Source organism: Pleurodeles waltl, chromosome 2_1, assembly GCF_031143425.1.
Source record: "Pleurodeles waltl isolate 20211129_DDA chromosome 2_1, aPleWal1.hap1.20221129, whole genome shotgun sequence".
In the NCBI taxonomy this organism is placed as follows: Eukaryota; Metazoa; Chordata; class Amphibia; order Caudata; family Salamandridae; genus Pleurodeles; species Pleurodeles waltl.
The window spans coordinates 667,585,588-667,601,757 of NC_090438.1; the positions used below are offsets into that span (position 1 = coordinate 667,585,588).

Here is a 16,170-nt window from a genome sequence, read left to right on the forward strand (position 1 = left end):
CTAGGAAACCCCAAAGGTAAGTACCAGAGTGCCCCCCAGCGACCAGGAGAAAAGAGGTAAGTTACAGTTTTTTCCCTGACCCACCAAAAGGACTTCAGAGAAGGATATTGCAAAACGCAGACAAGACTGCAAGAAACTAGAGGTGGATCCTGGAAGAGTAAGACCTGGAAAAGAAGGGCACCAAGTCCAGTTTACGTAGGATGGTCCGGTCGTGGCAGGAGCCACAACCCACCCATCTGTGGATGCAGGAGTTGGTCGAAATGCAGCACTGGAGCAGATGAAGAGTTCCTAGGTGATGCAGTCGACGTCCCACGCCAGATGAAGAATTGCAGTCAGTCTGTGGTGTGGAAAACCCACCAACAAGCCATGGCAAAAGCAAATGTCGCAGTAGGAGAAAAGTGGAGCTACCGGGGACCAGCAAGGTCCAGGGGGACTCAACCCATGGAGGGGAGTCTCAGGTGACCATCAGCAAGGCAGAGAGTCTGGAGGAGGAGAGGCAGCCCCCACAGAAGACCTACAGGCAAGGAGCCCAGGAGCTGTAGAGAGGCCCACAGCACACCTCAAGAGAGATCCCACTTCACAGGCGAAGCACATTGAGGGCTGTGCTTCACAGAGAAGAGTGCCGGGGGTAGCTGCAAGAGATGCGGTGCATGGGGGTACTGTCCTGCATGGGAAGGCAAGGACCTACCTACTCCAAAGTTGGGCAGCTGGTAGAGAGGACCAAGGAGACCACTCCAGACTACCACCCCTGATGCAGGATCCACGCAGCTCAGGAGGAGAGGAGAGGAGATCCACGCAGCCGGTTGTTGTTGCAGTTGGTGCCTGCGGATGCAGATAAGTGACTCCTTCACTTCAAGGAATTTTCCTTCTTTCTTCTCATGCAGACTGAAGACTTGCTGCCCTCAGAGGAAGCACAGCTGGGCAAATGTTGCAGTTGCTGGAAGGAGTCGGAGAAACAATGTTGCGTGGCAAAGTCGTCGCTGGAGCTGCAGATTGTAGGTTCCTGTGAAGTCCAGTTGCGGTTCCAGTGGCCAGAAGTCAAAGTAAACGTTGCAGAGGAGTCCTGCTGGAATCTTGCACGTCAAATCTGAGGACCCACCCAAGAGGGAAACCCAAAATAGCCCAGAAAGGGGGATTGGTCACCTAGCCGGGTGACCACCTAGGAGGGGGCTGTGATGTCACCTCCCTGACCTGGCCACTCAGATTCTCACAGAGGCCTCTGCCAACCTTAGATTCAAGATGGAAGAATCAAGTGGCCACCTGGAGGAGCTCTGGGCACCACCCCTGGGGTGGTGATGGACAGGGGAGTGGTTACGCCATTTCCATTGTCCAGTTTCACGCCAGAGTAGGGGCTGAGGTCCCTGAACTGGTACAGACTGGTTTATGCAAGGAGGGCACCAAATGTGCCCTTCAGAGCATACTAGTAGCTTGGCGAGGCTACCCCTCCCAAGCCTTGTAATGGAGAGGGTGTTGCCTCTCTCTTCCAAAGGAAATCCTTTGTTCTGCCTTCCTGGGCATGAGCTGCTCAAGCAGCAGAAGGAGGGCAGAAATCTGTCTGAGGGGTGGCAGCAGCGTGAGCTGTTCGGAAGACCCCATAAAGCTGGTAGGAGCAATGCTGGGGATCCTCTAAGGAGCCCCCAAAGTGCATGGAATCATACAATCAATACTGACAATAGTATTGGGGTATGATTCTGACATGTTTGTTACCAAACATGCCCAGGTTCGGAGTTACCATTATATAGCTGGACATAGGTAGTGACCTATGTCCAGTACAAGCGTAAAATGGCGTCCCCGCACTCACGAGGTCCAGGAAAATGGGGCTGGAGTTCGTGGGGGCACCTCTGCTCCTGCAGAGGTGCCCTCACACACAGGTACTTGCACCCTACCCTCTGGGCTAGGAGGGCCTACCATAGGGGTGACTTACTGTGACCTGGTGCAGTGGCCTGAAGTGAAAGGGTGCAAGCACCTTTTCACGCAGGCTGCAATGGCAGGCCTGCAGACACAGTTTACATGGGCTCCTATGGGTGGCATAATACATAATAAATGCTGCAGCCCATGGGAACCCCTGATCCCCCAATGCCCTGGGTACCTGGGTACCATATACTAGGGACTTATAAGGGGCACCAGTATGCCAAGTGGGGTGTGTGTGTGGTCCAAGCAACCAAATTTAATGGGAGAGAGCACTGGGGTCCTGGTTAGCAGGATCCCAGTGAACACAGTCAAAACATACTGACAACAGGCAAAAAGTGGGGTAACCATGCCAAAAAGAGGGTACTTTTCTGCATCTGACAAAAGCAGAAACCCACTGACCTATTCACATTATATACACTTTGTGATCTGCATGTAGACGGCCTTTGTAGCAGGCATAGTAACCCTGTACGGTATGATGAGTCAAAACTTCCACTAGACAAAACTTCAGTCTCTCTCCAGAATGACCATTAATCACCGGAATTATCTTAAGATTTTTATTGTTGCCTGAAAACTGTTGGTGGCAAGGAACATCCAGCAGGTGCTTTTAAAGTCACAATATACTTGCAAACATAGCACCCCCATCCTAAGTCAGCACCCAGTGCGGCAGCACCGGTTGCATCGCCCTAGCTGCCTTACCTAGCCCTGTCCATCTCTTAGGCCATCTGGTTCTTCCTGGGACCCATGCTGTGTGATGGTCTCTCTGCTGTCTATCCAGCAGTGTCAGGCTCTGTTCCACCATAGCCTGTGAAGTCCTGTAAAGCCTGTGAGCTGCCACAGTGCTGGCTTCGCATCCACAGGCCATTGGCAGGAAATGAGATTTACAGACAGCCCTTGCCCTTCAGAGCGGGCTTTCACAAATACCAGGAAGGCTGAGGGAGAGACAGGGGACAGAAATGTTGGGGGGGGGCAGGATGTCAACTTAGGGGACAATAATTAGCACTCGGGCAGGCAAGCTGAAGACAGAGGAGAGAAGAGAGTGAGAGAGAGGCGACAGAAAGGGGGGCCCTAACAAACACTGGCGCACAGGGTGCCACTAGCGCGCTAAAGCCTGCCCTGCTCATATCTAACAGTAACTCAACAATACTGTTTTTAGAAAGGGAGATACTCTGCAACACAGCACTGTATTTAAAAAGAAAGGGAGTTACTTAGCAATAGTTTATTTAATTACCCAAACCTCCTCACCTTCTCAAATCTTGCTGCTGTCTTCAGGGTTCGATCTTCAAGGGACAGGAAGGGTCGGGCTCAGGAGGGACTGGATGCGCACAGCAATCAACAAAGGGCCTCTCCTCCCCCTTTGTTCTCAGAAGTGCAAACTGCAGGCAGCTGTGGCGGCAAGGTGAGAAAGAATCCCTTGTGTGCTGCAGCACAACAAAAGGGCAGAGGGCGAGTGTCCTGGAGCCAGGTCACAGGTCAAGTGCAGGGCCATATAGGTAGCGCTTTCATGCGCTAATGGCCCTGCGAATTACAGGAGAAAGGAAAATTCTTCTGTCCCCTCGTCCCCCCCACCCTTGTCCCCCGTGTCCCCCCCACTCCAAAATCTGGGGGGGACATATCCCCCGCGTCCCCCACACTTCCTACGCCCATGTCCCTGGTCACTCATGCACGACCCCAAAACGCTTCACATGTAGGATTATAGCAAATACAGCACTGCCAGCCATGCAGTCCCCACGGTGTAGCGTGGTGTCTGTCAGATAATGCGCTTCAGTGCCCATCAAACAAGCCATGAAGCACTATAAAAATGCTACAATGCAATGCAATATCTGTTAACAGGGGGGACCCAAAATAATTTTATGTAACACAGCTGACAACAGAATAGCTGACAAAATGTATTCCGAATGCCGAATTTGCTGAGTATTCTTTAATGTCGAAAGTTCTAAACCTGGCCAAACTATCATACTGACAATAAAAGCATTCTCATACACGTATGTTTCTAGCGCATAGTAAAATCGACGTGGCTCCGGGTGTAAGAAAGAGACATGGGGCCCGCGATTGCTGGATCGTGGTCAAATATAGCAACAAACAGTTTCAGTTGGCTCTTCATGTCTCCGGGGTCTGGTGCACCTGCACCTACCGCACTACTGGTAGCTACCTCCAGTATGTTTCCACATTTTTTCTTATTTACTATGCTTTCATCACCTCAAATTGTGACATTAAATCAAGAAAGCCAAAAATACGAAATCATCAAAAAGCATCACTTTGATTTCTGTATCTAACCACACATATCAGGATTAAAACGATTATTCAACAGAATGTGACCATCTGGGTTTGGATTTGGGCGAATATATCATATTTGCTTGAACTTCAATGGACACCTGTTGGAAGCATAAATTTGACACACCCCTGCCGGCGCAATAATAAAACTCATTAGAGGAGAATATGTTCAAAGGACACATCTGAGAAATAAAAACACCCTTATCAACTCTGCAGATAGGATAGTTATGTCAGAATGACGTAAGTGGAGAAAACATACATCTCAATAAAATCTATACTAAACGCAAGTTATAGCGGAAGTTCCAAAGGTTTCTTGAAAGTATCCAGTTATTGCCTTGCTTCCAGTGTAGCCCCAGGCCCGGGCCCAACCCAACAAGGCGGCAAGTTAGCACAACCTCCTGTACACCTACCTCCTCCGTACATCTGACACAGGTAGGGGAACCGCCACACATTGCCCAGTCCCACGGCGTAAGAGATGCAGGCAAAGATGAACTGCAGTGGGTTGTCCCACACGGGCCGGGATTTCTCCATGTCTGTCCAGTAGCGCGCTCTTAACCTGAGCAGTGTGTGTGAAGCTCACAGAAGCCCGACGTCCCTCCTTCAGGTGGCTGCCCACGGTCCCCTCTCTCACAGCTGGCCTTAGGAGTCAAGGGGGGAGTTCCCTGGCCAATCGGTATCAAGCCCTTTAATCGCTAATCTCATGAACGAGCGCGCGCTTGGAATGCCGGTAAACAGATTATAGACAAATAAAAAGCTGTGAAATGTGCAGTGATTTGGCAAATTACGTCTTTACTTGAAAAACCCCGATAGAAAACATGGGCTGCACTGTATTGCAACATTCACGCAGAAAAGAACAGCAAGAGACATGCACAGGGTTGGATTCGGGCCACAATTTTGCCCGGGTGGTCACAAAATGTGGCCCTCATTCGCAGTTCGCAACCTTTCGCAAAACACTGTTTAATTAAGAGCATGGTGAACATTTGCAGTAATAAAGCAAAGCAAATGTTAACTGCTTCCCATCAGCAGCTGTGTCACATCTGGAGGGATCCAGGGGACATGCGGAGACAGCTGGGGAAGCCCATTGTCATTCTGCCTCTGACACCAGGTACAGCATGTGCACATCAACATGGTGGCTTAATTTGTAACTAAAAATGTCTAGCACTTCTCCGTATATTTATTGAGGAAAAAAGGCTTGATTAATGTGAACTCAATCAGTGCGCATCAAAGGATTACCAAACTTTCCCAGCAGATGGGCATGGTTCCCTATTACCATTCAGGCCTGGCCTCAGGATTCAGATCTAAAAGAAGAAGCATGGGTGGGTTTTGAAGATGACTAGGGCTGCCTAGTTACTCTCAGGAGTCTGATTGCAGGCTCTGGGCATAGTGGATGGTTTACTAGTTTTATTCTGTAATCCTGGGGATGTATGTTTGCTCCCTATCTATGGTGCTGTCTCCTTTCTGCCCGCCTCACTTTCTGTTCTATCTGCCTCCTCCTCTGCTTCGCCCTTCTCTTCTGCCCACCTCACCCTCTGCTTCCTCCTCTCATCCTCTTCTCTCCTCACCTCATCCTCCTTTCTTCGGCACCTTCACCTCTCTCACCTCATACTCCTCTCTCCCTGCTGTGGCTTCCTCTCTCTCTCTCTGCATCACCTTCATTTGTCTTTCACCTCGCCCTATTTTCTTTCTCCACCTCACCATCCTCTCGCTGTACGTCAGCCTCCACTCTCTACATATCACCCGTTTGTCTCCACCTCGTGCTTCTCTCTCCACCTTATCCTTCTCTCTCCACTTCTTTGTCCCCCTCTCACTTCCTCACAGTCCTCCCTCTCTCGTTCTCACCTTCCTCCCTCACCCCTAACTCTGCTTCATCTCCTCTCTCCACCTCGCCTTCCTCTCTCGCCATCTCACCCTCTTCGGTCAAACTCATCCTCACTGCTGCTGCATATGGGTGAACAATTGTGTGTATCTAATGGAAGTGTGGACTGTTACCACATAAGCTGGTGTATATGTTCTTGCGTGAGTGTGCAGGTTTGTGCAATCGGACCTTGCACTCCTGTTGCCCTATATGTGTCCTTCACTGATAGTTCCCAACATTTTGAACAATTGCAGGACCAGGACGTGGAGTTCACGGAGCAAGCACAAGAACTGCAGAGACCTGAGAACCATCTCTATTTTAAACCAATAGTAAGACTTTGTGGGACTTTTCAAAGTTGTGGATAATGCCTTCTGATGTACAGATACCCCACAAAGGCGTGATAACAATTGGAAGCGCAAAGTGGCAATCTGAGCAGAACTGACAAGGTATCAAACGTGGGCCTGCTTCTACCCAGATCTGCTCACTGTGCGAAGAGTACAGCTTTCAATGTCAACAACTGGACTTCTCATTTGGTGGCTAGTTTCTCAACCTATATTTGGGTGTCAGTTTCTTAAGCAAAAGGTATTTTAAGGGGAGCAAAGATGATGAAATTTATGGCTCACGCGAGTGCCTCAAAACTGAACTGTCTCCCCTATATTGTGACTAGCATGTTCCTGCTTTTTTTTTCCTGTTCTCTTTCTTTCTTCCATTAGTTTCTCCTATTCCCACAATCTTCTCTTTCTTCATCACCCTCCCTTCCCAACACTTGCCTCTTTGTTAGGTTCTACCACTCTCCTCTAGTCTCTTTACCCTCCTCTGCCCCCTCCCACATCACTTATCATTTGCCCATCACCCTTCTCTCTGACCATCTCCTTCAAAAGCCTCGTCCTCCAATTCATCCTTTTCTACCCCTTTTGCTCTACTCATCTCTTATTGCCCCACCTAGTACACACCTACTAGTCACCATACTCCCATCACCCACTTTGCCATCTGCAAGTTAATCTACACTCAACAACATTTAGAGATCTACGTGAGTTATGCCCTTTACCTTTCAAAGTGCACTAAAACGTTACATGTATACATTCAAATAAGGGTGCTGTATATCCAGATCAGAGACACCTAGCAGCTCAGAAATGTAATTTCAATAGTTTTGGGCTTGACGTCTGTGGTGTGTTTTTTCCACAACCTTTTGCTTTCAATCCTCATGTTTTTGCTGAGTATGTTTTTTGCAGGCCTTAGAACTCTGCACACTTGCTCTGCTAATCAGTGCTAATGTGCTTGCACTCTCCCTCTAAACATGGTAAAATTGTCTTACGCCCAGTTGGCACATTTAATGTACTTATAAGTCCCTAGTAAAAGGGTACTACATCTACTATTGCCTGTAAATTAAATACTACTGAGTCTGCAGCCCTTATTGTGCCACCCACTTAAGTAGCCCTTTTAAAAGGCTTTCAGGTCAGCAGTCCTTCTTCGTCTTAGGTTGCAGGAATCTAGTTACCTAGTTACATAAATACTCAATTTAGTTGTGTGTTTAGGTCTGGGGGGTTAGTAGCCAATGGCTACTAGCCCTGAGGGTGGCTACACCCTCTTTGTGCCTCCTCCCTGAGGGAAGGGGGGCACACCCCTAATCCTATTGGGGGAATCCTTCATCTGCAAGATGGAGGATTTCTAAAAGTCAGAGTCACCTCAGCTCAGGACACCTTAGGGGCTGTCCTGACTGGCCAGTGACTCCTCCTTGTTTTTCTCATTATCTCCTCTGGCCTTGCCGCCAAAAGTGGGGCCGTGGTCGGAGGAGGCGGGCAACTCCATTAGCTGGAGTGCCCTGGGGTGCTGTAACAAAGGAGGTGAGCCTTTGAGGCTCACCGCCAGGTGTTACAGCTCCTGCAGGGGGAGGTGAGAAGCACCTCCACCTCCACCCAGGACAGGCTTTGTTACCAGCCACAGAGTGACAAAGGCACTCTCCCCATGTGGCCAGCAACATGTCTCGTGTGTGGCAGGGTGCTAAAACTAGTCAGCCCACACTGGTAGTCGGGTATGGTTTCAGGGGGCATCTCTAAGATGCCCTCTGGGGTGTATTTTACAATAAAATGTACACTGGCATCAGTGTGCATTTATTGTGCTGAGAAGTTAGATACCAAACTTCCCAGTTTTCAGTGTAGCCATTATGGTGCTGTGGAGTTCGTGTATGACAGACTCCCAGGCCATATACTCTTATGGCTACCCTGCACTTACAATGTCTAAGGTTTTGCTTAGACACTGTAGGGGCATAGTGCTCATTCACCTATGCCCTCACCTATGGTATAGTGCACCCTGCCTTAGGGCTGTAAGGCCTGCTAGAGGGGTGACTTATCTATGCCATAGGCAGTGTGAGGTTGGCATGGCACCCTGAGGGGAGTGCCATGTCGACGTAGTCATTTTCTCCCCACCAGCACACACAAGCTGGCAAGCAGTGTTTCTGTGCTGAGTGAGGGGTCTCCAGGGTGGCATAAGACATGCTGCAGCCCTTAGAGACCTTCCCTGGCATCAGGGCCCTTGGTACCAGGGTTACCAGTTACAAGGGACATACCTGAATGCCAGGGTGTGCCAATTGTGGAAACAAAGGTACAGGTTAGGGAAAGAGCACTGGTGCTGGGGCCTGATTAGCAGGCCTCAGCAAACTTTCATATCATAACTTGGCATCAGCAAAGGCAAAAAGTCAGGGGGTAACCGTGCCAAGGAGGCATTTCCTTACACTGCCACTGGGCGATGTATCTCTTCAGCGATGGCTCCTTAAATGTGCTGCTGCACAATGCATCTTCTCATCAATGGCTCATTGACTCACTGCGGCGTGATGAGTCTCACTGCCGGACCTTGCATTGCAGCTCCTTGTCGATGGCTCCTCAACAACATCCCACACAGCACGACACAAGGACTTTGCATCTTGACACCCAGGCCACGGGGTACTTTTCAGATGACTGAACTCAGTTCTGAATCGGGCTCGTGTTCCATAATGGTCGGCCTCAATTTTTGACCTTGACCCTGTTTATTGTGACCAGATAACCACGGTTGGCGCTTTTTTCTTCTTAGCGCTTTTTTCTTACAAACCTTTAAAATTACATATCTTTGGTTCTGCTAATTGGAATTTTGTAGTTTTAATGCCAGATAATTTATAACATTTTATTCTATTTTTTTAATTGTGTGGGATTTTTCTTGTGTTGTGTCTTTACTCAGTTGCTGTTTGTGTGCTGCATAAATTATTTGCCCATTGCCTCTAAGTTCAGCCTGATTGCTTTTGTGCCAAGCTTCCAGAGAGCTGAGTACAGATTAAATCAGGGTTTGCTTGTGTTTCACCCTGACAAGAATTGTGGTTACTGCTTCAATAGGGTTTTACCCCCCTCAATCAATAACTCAATTTCCTGTGGATGGCATGACAGAAACATTTTTTACATCTATTGTTGTCCCACTCTCGTGTTGGAAATAATAAAAGGGTGAGTAGCAACCTTTGACCCTGCTTGCAGGTAGGTCGCTCCCCGCTCCGCCTTCTGCGCCACCTCCTTTTCCCGTTCTCTCTTTGCTTTTTTCCCTGCTGCTGCGTCCTCTGCAGCCCCTCCCACCTCCCCCCTCCTTCTCACCACTTCCTTACTGGTTTTTTCCCCAGCCGTTGCGTCCCCTGCGGCCCCTCCCACCTCCCCCCTCCTTCTCACCTCTTCGTTAGGCTTTTTTCCCCGCTGCTGCGTCCCCTGCGGACCCGCCCCCCAGTGCTCTCATTGGACAGGCCCTCCCTGCTCCCAGCTGCCACTCCCACCCTCCCCTCCTCTTATGGCAGCCGCAGCGCGCTAGCAGGCAGCAACCTTTGACCCTGCTTGCAGGTAGGTCGCTCCCCGCTCCGCCTTCCGTGCCACCTCCTTTTCCAATTCTCTCTTTGCTTTTTTCCCCACCGCTGTGTCCCCTGCGGCCCCTCCTTCTCACCGCTTCCTTAGTGGTTTTTTTCCCCGCCGCTGCGTCCCCTGCGGCCCCTCCTGCCTCCCCCTCCTTCTCACCTCTTCGTTAGGATTTTTTCCCCTCCGCTTCGTCTCCTGCGGCCCCGCTCCCCAGCCTTCTCATTGGACAGGCCCTCCCGCCTGCCAGCTGCCACTCCCACCCTCCCCTCCTCTTATGGCATCCGTGGCGCTCTAGCAGGGAGCAACCTTTGACCCTGCTTGCAGGCAGGTCGCTCCCCGCTCCGCCTTCTGCGCCACCTCCTTTTCCCGTTCTCTCTTTGCTTTTTTCCCCGCCGCTGCGTCCCCAGCGGCCCCTCCGCCTCCCCCCTCCTTCTCACCGCTTCCTTTGTGTTTTATTCCCTGCTGCTGCGTCCCTTACGGCCCCTCCCGCCTCCCCCTCCTTCTCACTGCTTCCTTAGTGTTTTTTTCCCTGCCGCTGCATCCCCTGCTGCCCCTCCCACCTCCCCCCTCCTTCTCACCTCTTCGTTAGGCTTTTTGCCCCGCCGCTGCGTCCCCTGCGGCCTGCCCCCCAGCCCTCTCATGGGACAGGCCCTCCCACCTCCTAGTTGCCACTCCCACCCTCCCCTCCTCTTATGGCAGCCGCGGCGTGCTAGCAGGAAGCAACCTTTGACCCTGCTTGCAAGTAGGTCGCTCCCTGCTCTGCCTTCCGCGCCACCTCCTTTTCCCGTCCTCTCTTGGCTTTTTTCCCCGCCGCTGCATCCCCAGTGGCTCCTCCCACCTCCCCCTCCTTCTCACCGCTTCCTTAGTGTTTTTTCCCCGCCGCTGCGTCCCCTGCGGCCCCTCCCTCCTCCCCCCTCCTTCTCACCTCTTCGTTAGGCTTTTTTCCCCGCCGCTGCATCCCCTGCGGCCCCGCCCACAGCCCTCTCATTAGACAGGCCCTCCTGCCTCCCAGCTGCCACTCCCACCCTCCCCTCCTCTTATGGCAGCTGCGGCGCGCTAGCAGGGAGCAACCTTTGACCCTGCTTGCAGGTATGTTGCTCCCCGCTCCGCCTTCCGCGCCACCACCTTTTCCCATTCTCTCTTTGCTTTTTTCCCCGCCGCTGCGTCCCCTGCGGCCCCTCCCGCCTCCATCTCCTTCTCACCGATTCCTTTGTGTTTTTTTCCCCGCCGCAGTGTCCCCTACGGCCCCTCCCACCTTCCCCCTCCTTCTCAATGCTTCCTTAGTGTATTTCTCCCCGCCGCTGCGTCCCCTGCGGCCCCTCCCGCCTCCCTCCTCCTTCTCACCACTTTGTTAGGCTTTTTTCCCCGCCGATGCATCTCCTGCGGTCCGTCCCCCAGCCCTCTCATTGGACAGGCCCTCCCGCCTCCCAGCTGCCACTCCCACCCTCCCCTCCTCTCATGGCAGCCGCAGCGCGCTAGCAGGGAGCAACCTTCGACCCTGCTTGCAGGTAGGTCGCTCCCCGCTCCGCCTTCCGCACCACTCCTTTTCCCGTTCTCTCTTTGCTTTTTCCCCCGCCGCTGCATCCCCGGCGGCCCCTCCCGCCTCCCCCTCCTTCTCACCGCTTCCTTAGTGTTTTTTTCCCCGCCGCTGCGTCCCCTGCGGCCCCTCCCGCCTCCCCCTCCTTCTCACCGCTTCCCTAGTGTTTTTTCCCCCGTCGCTGCGTCCCCTGCGGCCCCTCCCACCTCCCACTCCTTCTCACCTCTTTGTTAGGCTTTTTTCCCCGCCGCTGCATCCCCTGCGGCCCGACCCCCAGCCCACTCATTGGACAGGCCCTCCCGCCTCCCAGCTGCCACTCCCACCCTCCCCTCCTCTTATGGCAGTTGCGGCGCGCTAGCAGGGAGCAACCTTTGACCCTGCTTGCAGGTAGGTCGCTCCGCCTTCCGTGCCACCTCCTTTTCCCGTTCTCTCTTTGCTTTTTTCCCCACCGCTGCATCCCCTGTGGCCCCTCCCACCTCCCCCCTCCTTCTCACTGCTTCCTTAGTGTTTTTTTCCCCACCGCTGCGTCCCCTGCGGCCCCTCCCGCCCCTCCCTCTCACCGCTTCCTTAGTGTTTTTTCCCCGCCGCTGCGTCCCCTGCAGCCCCGCCCCCCAGCCCTCTCATTGGACAGGCCCTCCCGCCTCCCAGCTGCCACTCCCACCCTCCCCTTCTCTTATGGCAGCCACGGCACGCTAGCAGGGAGCAACCTTTGACCCTGCTTGCAGGTAGGTCGCTCCCTGCTCCGCCTTCCGCGCCACCTCCTTTTCCCATTCTCTCTTTGCTTTTTTCCCCACTGCTGCATCCCCTGCGGCCCCTCCTGCCTCCCCCCTCCTTCTCACCGATTCCTTAGTGTTTTTTCCCCCGCCACTGCATCCCCTGCGGCCCCTCCCGCCTCCCCCCTCCTTCTCACCTCTTCGTTAGGCTTTTTTCCCACCCTGCGGCCCCAGCCCTCTCATTGGACAGGCCCTCCCAGCTGCCACTCCCACCCTCCCCTCCTCTTATGGCAGCCGTGGCACGCTAGCAGGGAGCAACCTTTGACCCTGCTTGCAGGTAGGTCGCTCCCCGCTCCGCCTTCCGTGCCACCTCCTTTTCCCGTTCTCTCTTTGCTTCTTCCCCGCCGCTGCGTCCCCTGCGGCCCCTCCCACCTCCCCCCTCCTTCTCACCTCTTCGTTAGGCTTTTTTCCCCGCCCCTACGTCCCCTGCAGCCCCGCCCCCCAGCCCTCCCATTGGAGAGGCCCTCCCGCCTCCCAGCTGCCACTCCCACCCTCCCTTCCTGTTGTGGCAGCCGCTGTGCGGCCGCGCTGCTGGCGCGCCAAAGGCAAGCCCGTCTGCACCCGTCCGCACCTGAACTGCATCCAGCGCCATAACCCCTGGCCCTCTGAGACACACCTACTCCCCCCTCACCCTCCACTCTCTCAACCCAGGCCCCCGCCCCACATGCACCACATCTAGCCACACACACACTCATGGCCCCTTCACCTGCCACACCTGCCACTTCTCCTGCTCGTCATCCCTCACACCACACACCAACCATAGCGACCCCACCTTCAACAAACACAACACCCCCAATGCAAGACTCACCCACCCTGCCCCAACCAACCAACCCCGCAGCACACCAGCCCACAACCAGAACACACCCCGCAACAACACCCTCACGCACCACACCAACGCCACTCACCACAACCACCTGAACTGCCTGCTCCTCAACATCCGCTCCCTTCACAAACATGCCATAGAACACTGGGACCTCATCACATCACACTCACCTGACATCGCCTTCCTCACGGAAACCTGGACTAACCCCTCCTCAGAACCCGACATAGCCATAGCCACCCCCAAAGGATACAAACTCCAACCCCAAAACCACCCGACAGGCCAGGCAGTGGCATCACCATCCTACACAGAGACACCGTCAAAGTCACCACCAGTTCCCAAGACACTATCGGCAACACTGAACACATGCACTTCCTCATCCACATCAACAACAACTCCACCCTCAGAGGTATATTAATCTACAGACCACCCGGACCACGCCCCGCCTTCTGCGACACCATCACCGACAGCATCAGCCCGTACGCCCTCACCTCCACAGACTACATCATCCTCGGTGATTTCTACTTTCACTTAAAAAACCCACAAGACCACAACACTACCTCCCTCATAGACAACCTCAACAACCTCGGACTCAAACAACTAGTCACCGCACCTACCCACTCAGCAGGACACACGCTGGATGCAATCTTCACCTCAAGCCAACACATAGACTACACCCACACAACCGAACTCCTCTGGACTGACCCCCGCTGCATCCACTTCTCCTTCACCAAACGCCCCACACACTACCATCAACACACCACACCCTACCGCATGTGGGACAAGATCCCCACAGAACGACTAAACTCCCAACTGGCCCATAACAACCCCCCACACCAATGACTCCAACGCAGGAGCTCACAACCTCTCCAAATGGATCACTACCTGCGCAGACACACCAGCCCCCCTCAGAAAACACATCACCACCCGCAACATCAAGAGAATCCAATGGTTCACCCCTGAACTTCAAGACTCCAAGTGCAAATGCTGCCAAGCTGAGAAAATATGGAGACTAGAACCTTCCTCAACCAACTTCTCCACCCTCAAAACCACCATTTGCACCCATCACCAACTCATACGCACCGCCAAAAGAGATCACTACAAGACACGCCTTGACAACAACTCTCAAAACAGCAAAGAACTCTTCACCATCATCAATGAACTTGCCAAACCCAAAGCCAGCAACATAGACCCCACACACACACAGCCCCTATGTGACGCCCTTTCCAACCACTTTCTCCACAAAATCCTGGACATCCACAACAGCTTCATACCACACACACCCACCACACATACCCCTCACCCACCCAACTTGACCCCCACTCAAGACCCCACACCACACTATCCACATGGACCCCCACCACACACGAAGAAAACTGAAAAACCATGAACTCCATCCACTCCGGTTCCCCCTCCGACCCCTGTCCACACTGCATCTACAACAAAGCTAGCCCTACCATTGCCCCCATACTCTACAACATAATCAACTCCTCTTTCGACTCCGCCACCTACCCAGACCCCTGGAAGCACACGGAAGTTACCGCTCTACTAAAAAAAAAAAACAAGCCGACCCGGAGATCCTCTCCAACTACCACCCCATCTCCCTCCTCCCTTTCCCCGCCAACGTTGCAGAGAGATTAGTCAACACCCGCCTATCCCACTTCCTCGAAGTAACCAACACCCTTGACCCCTCACAATCTGGGTTCCTCAAGAACCACAGCACAGAAACCGCCCTCATCGCATGGACTGACGAAATCTGGACCAAAGTTGACAAAGGCGAGACCGTCGCACTCATCCTCCTAGACCTCTCCGCAGCTTTTGACTCCATCTGCCACCACAAACTCCGCACACGCCTCCACAACATGGGAATCCGCCACAAAGCCTTAGACTGGCTCACCTCCTTCCTCACCGACCAGACCCAGAGAGTCCGCCTTCCGCCCTTCCACTCCAACACTACCAAGATCACCGGCGGAGTTCTCCAAGGGTCCTCCCTCAGCCCCACACTCTTCAACATCTACATGATCCCCCTAGCCAACATCCTCCGAGCACACGGAATCACTATCCTCTCCTACGCAGATGACACCCAACTCATCCTCTCTCTCACCCGCAACCCCACCACCGCCAAAACCAACCTACATGCCGCTCTCCTAGACACCGCCAACTGGATGACCACTAACCACCTCAAGCTCAACTCAAACAAAACCGAGATCGTCATCTTCGGCCCAAACAAAACCACATGGGATGACTCCTGGTGGCCCACTGCCCTAGGCCCTGCACCCAACCCCTGCAAACCCACGCACGCAACCTCGGCATCATCCTCGACCCCTCCCTCTCCATGACACAACAAATCAATGCTCTAACCTCCTCCTGCTTCCACATACTCCGCACTCTAAAAAATCCTTCAAATGGATCCCCCCAGAAACCAGAAAGACAGTCACCCACGCACTCATCAGCAGCAGACTGGACTATGGTAACGCCCTCTACGCCGGCACCACACTCAAACTCAAATGCAAACTCCAAAGAATCCAGAACACAGCCGCGCGCCTCGTCATTGGCCTCCCCCACCACTAACGAATCTCACCACACCTCAAATCCCTTCACTGGCTCCCCATAGACAAGAGAATCACATTCAAGGTCCTCATCAACGCACACAAATCCCTCCACAACACAAGCCCAACCTACCTCAATGAGAGAGTAAACTTCCACACTCCCACACGCAACCTCTGATCAGCCGACCTCGCCCTAGCCACAGTCCCCCGCATCCAGCGCACCACCACAGGAGGCAGGTCTTTCTCCTACCTCGCCCCCAAAACCTGGAACTCCCTCCCCACCGACCTTCGCAAAACCAAAGACCTACTGTTCTTCAGAAAGAACCTCAAGGCATGGCTGTTCGACCAGTGACCCTCCCTGGCCCCCTTCCTGGACCCCCCCGCGCCTTGAGATCCTCACGGGTGAGTAGCGCGCTCTACACATTTTTTGATGGATTGATTGATTGAGTAGCAAAATTTAAACTTATATAGGACACAAAGAGTAGGAAAATCTCGAAGCAAGGCTTCACTATATTATCAGTTTAGGACCTTAGAACTAATATCAGTAAACGTTGAGTTACTGGTTTTATATCCAGTTATGAAATCTCATCAGAT

General features: G+C 53.1%; 1 protein-coding gene across 2 annotated transcripts in view; it reads right to left on the reverse strand.

The window, feature by feature from the left end:
* Window positions 1-4,815, reverse strand: part of SLC6A20 (solute carrier family 6 member 20) — a 441,916-nt gene extending 437,101 nt beyond the window's left edge. Inside the window, exon 1 of one of the 2 annotated variants that reach the window (XM_069216293.1) lies at window positions 4,593-4,815. In XM_069216293.1, the coding sequence (XP_069072394.1) occupies window positions 4,593-4,713 (121 nt within the window). In that variant the 5' untranslated portion in view covers window positions 4,714-4,815. Of the gene's footprint in view, window positions 1-3,153; window positions 3,242-4,592 lie in introns of those variants that run through there. The other variant, XM_069216310.1, reaches the window with a different exon arrangement.
* Between the last annotated feature and the right edge of the window lie 11,355 nt (window positions 4,816-16,170).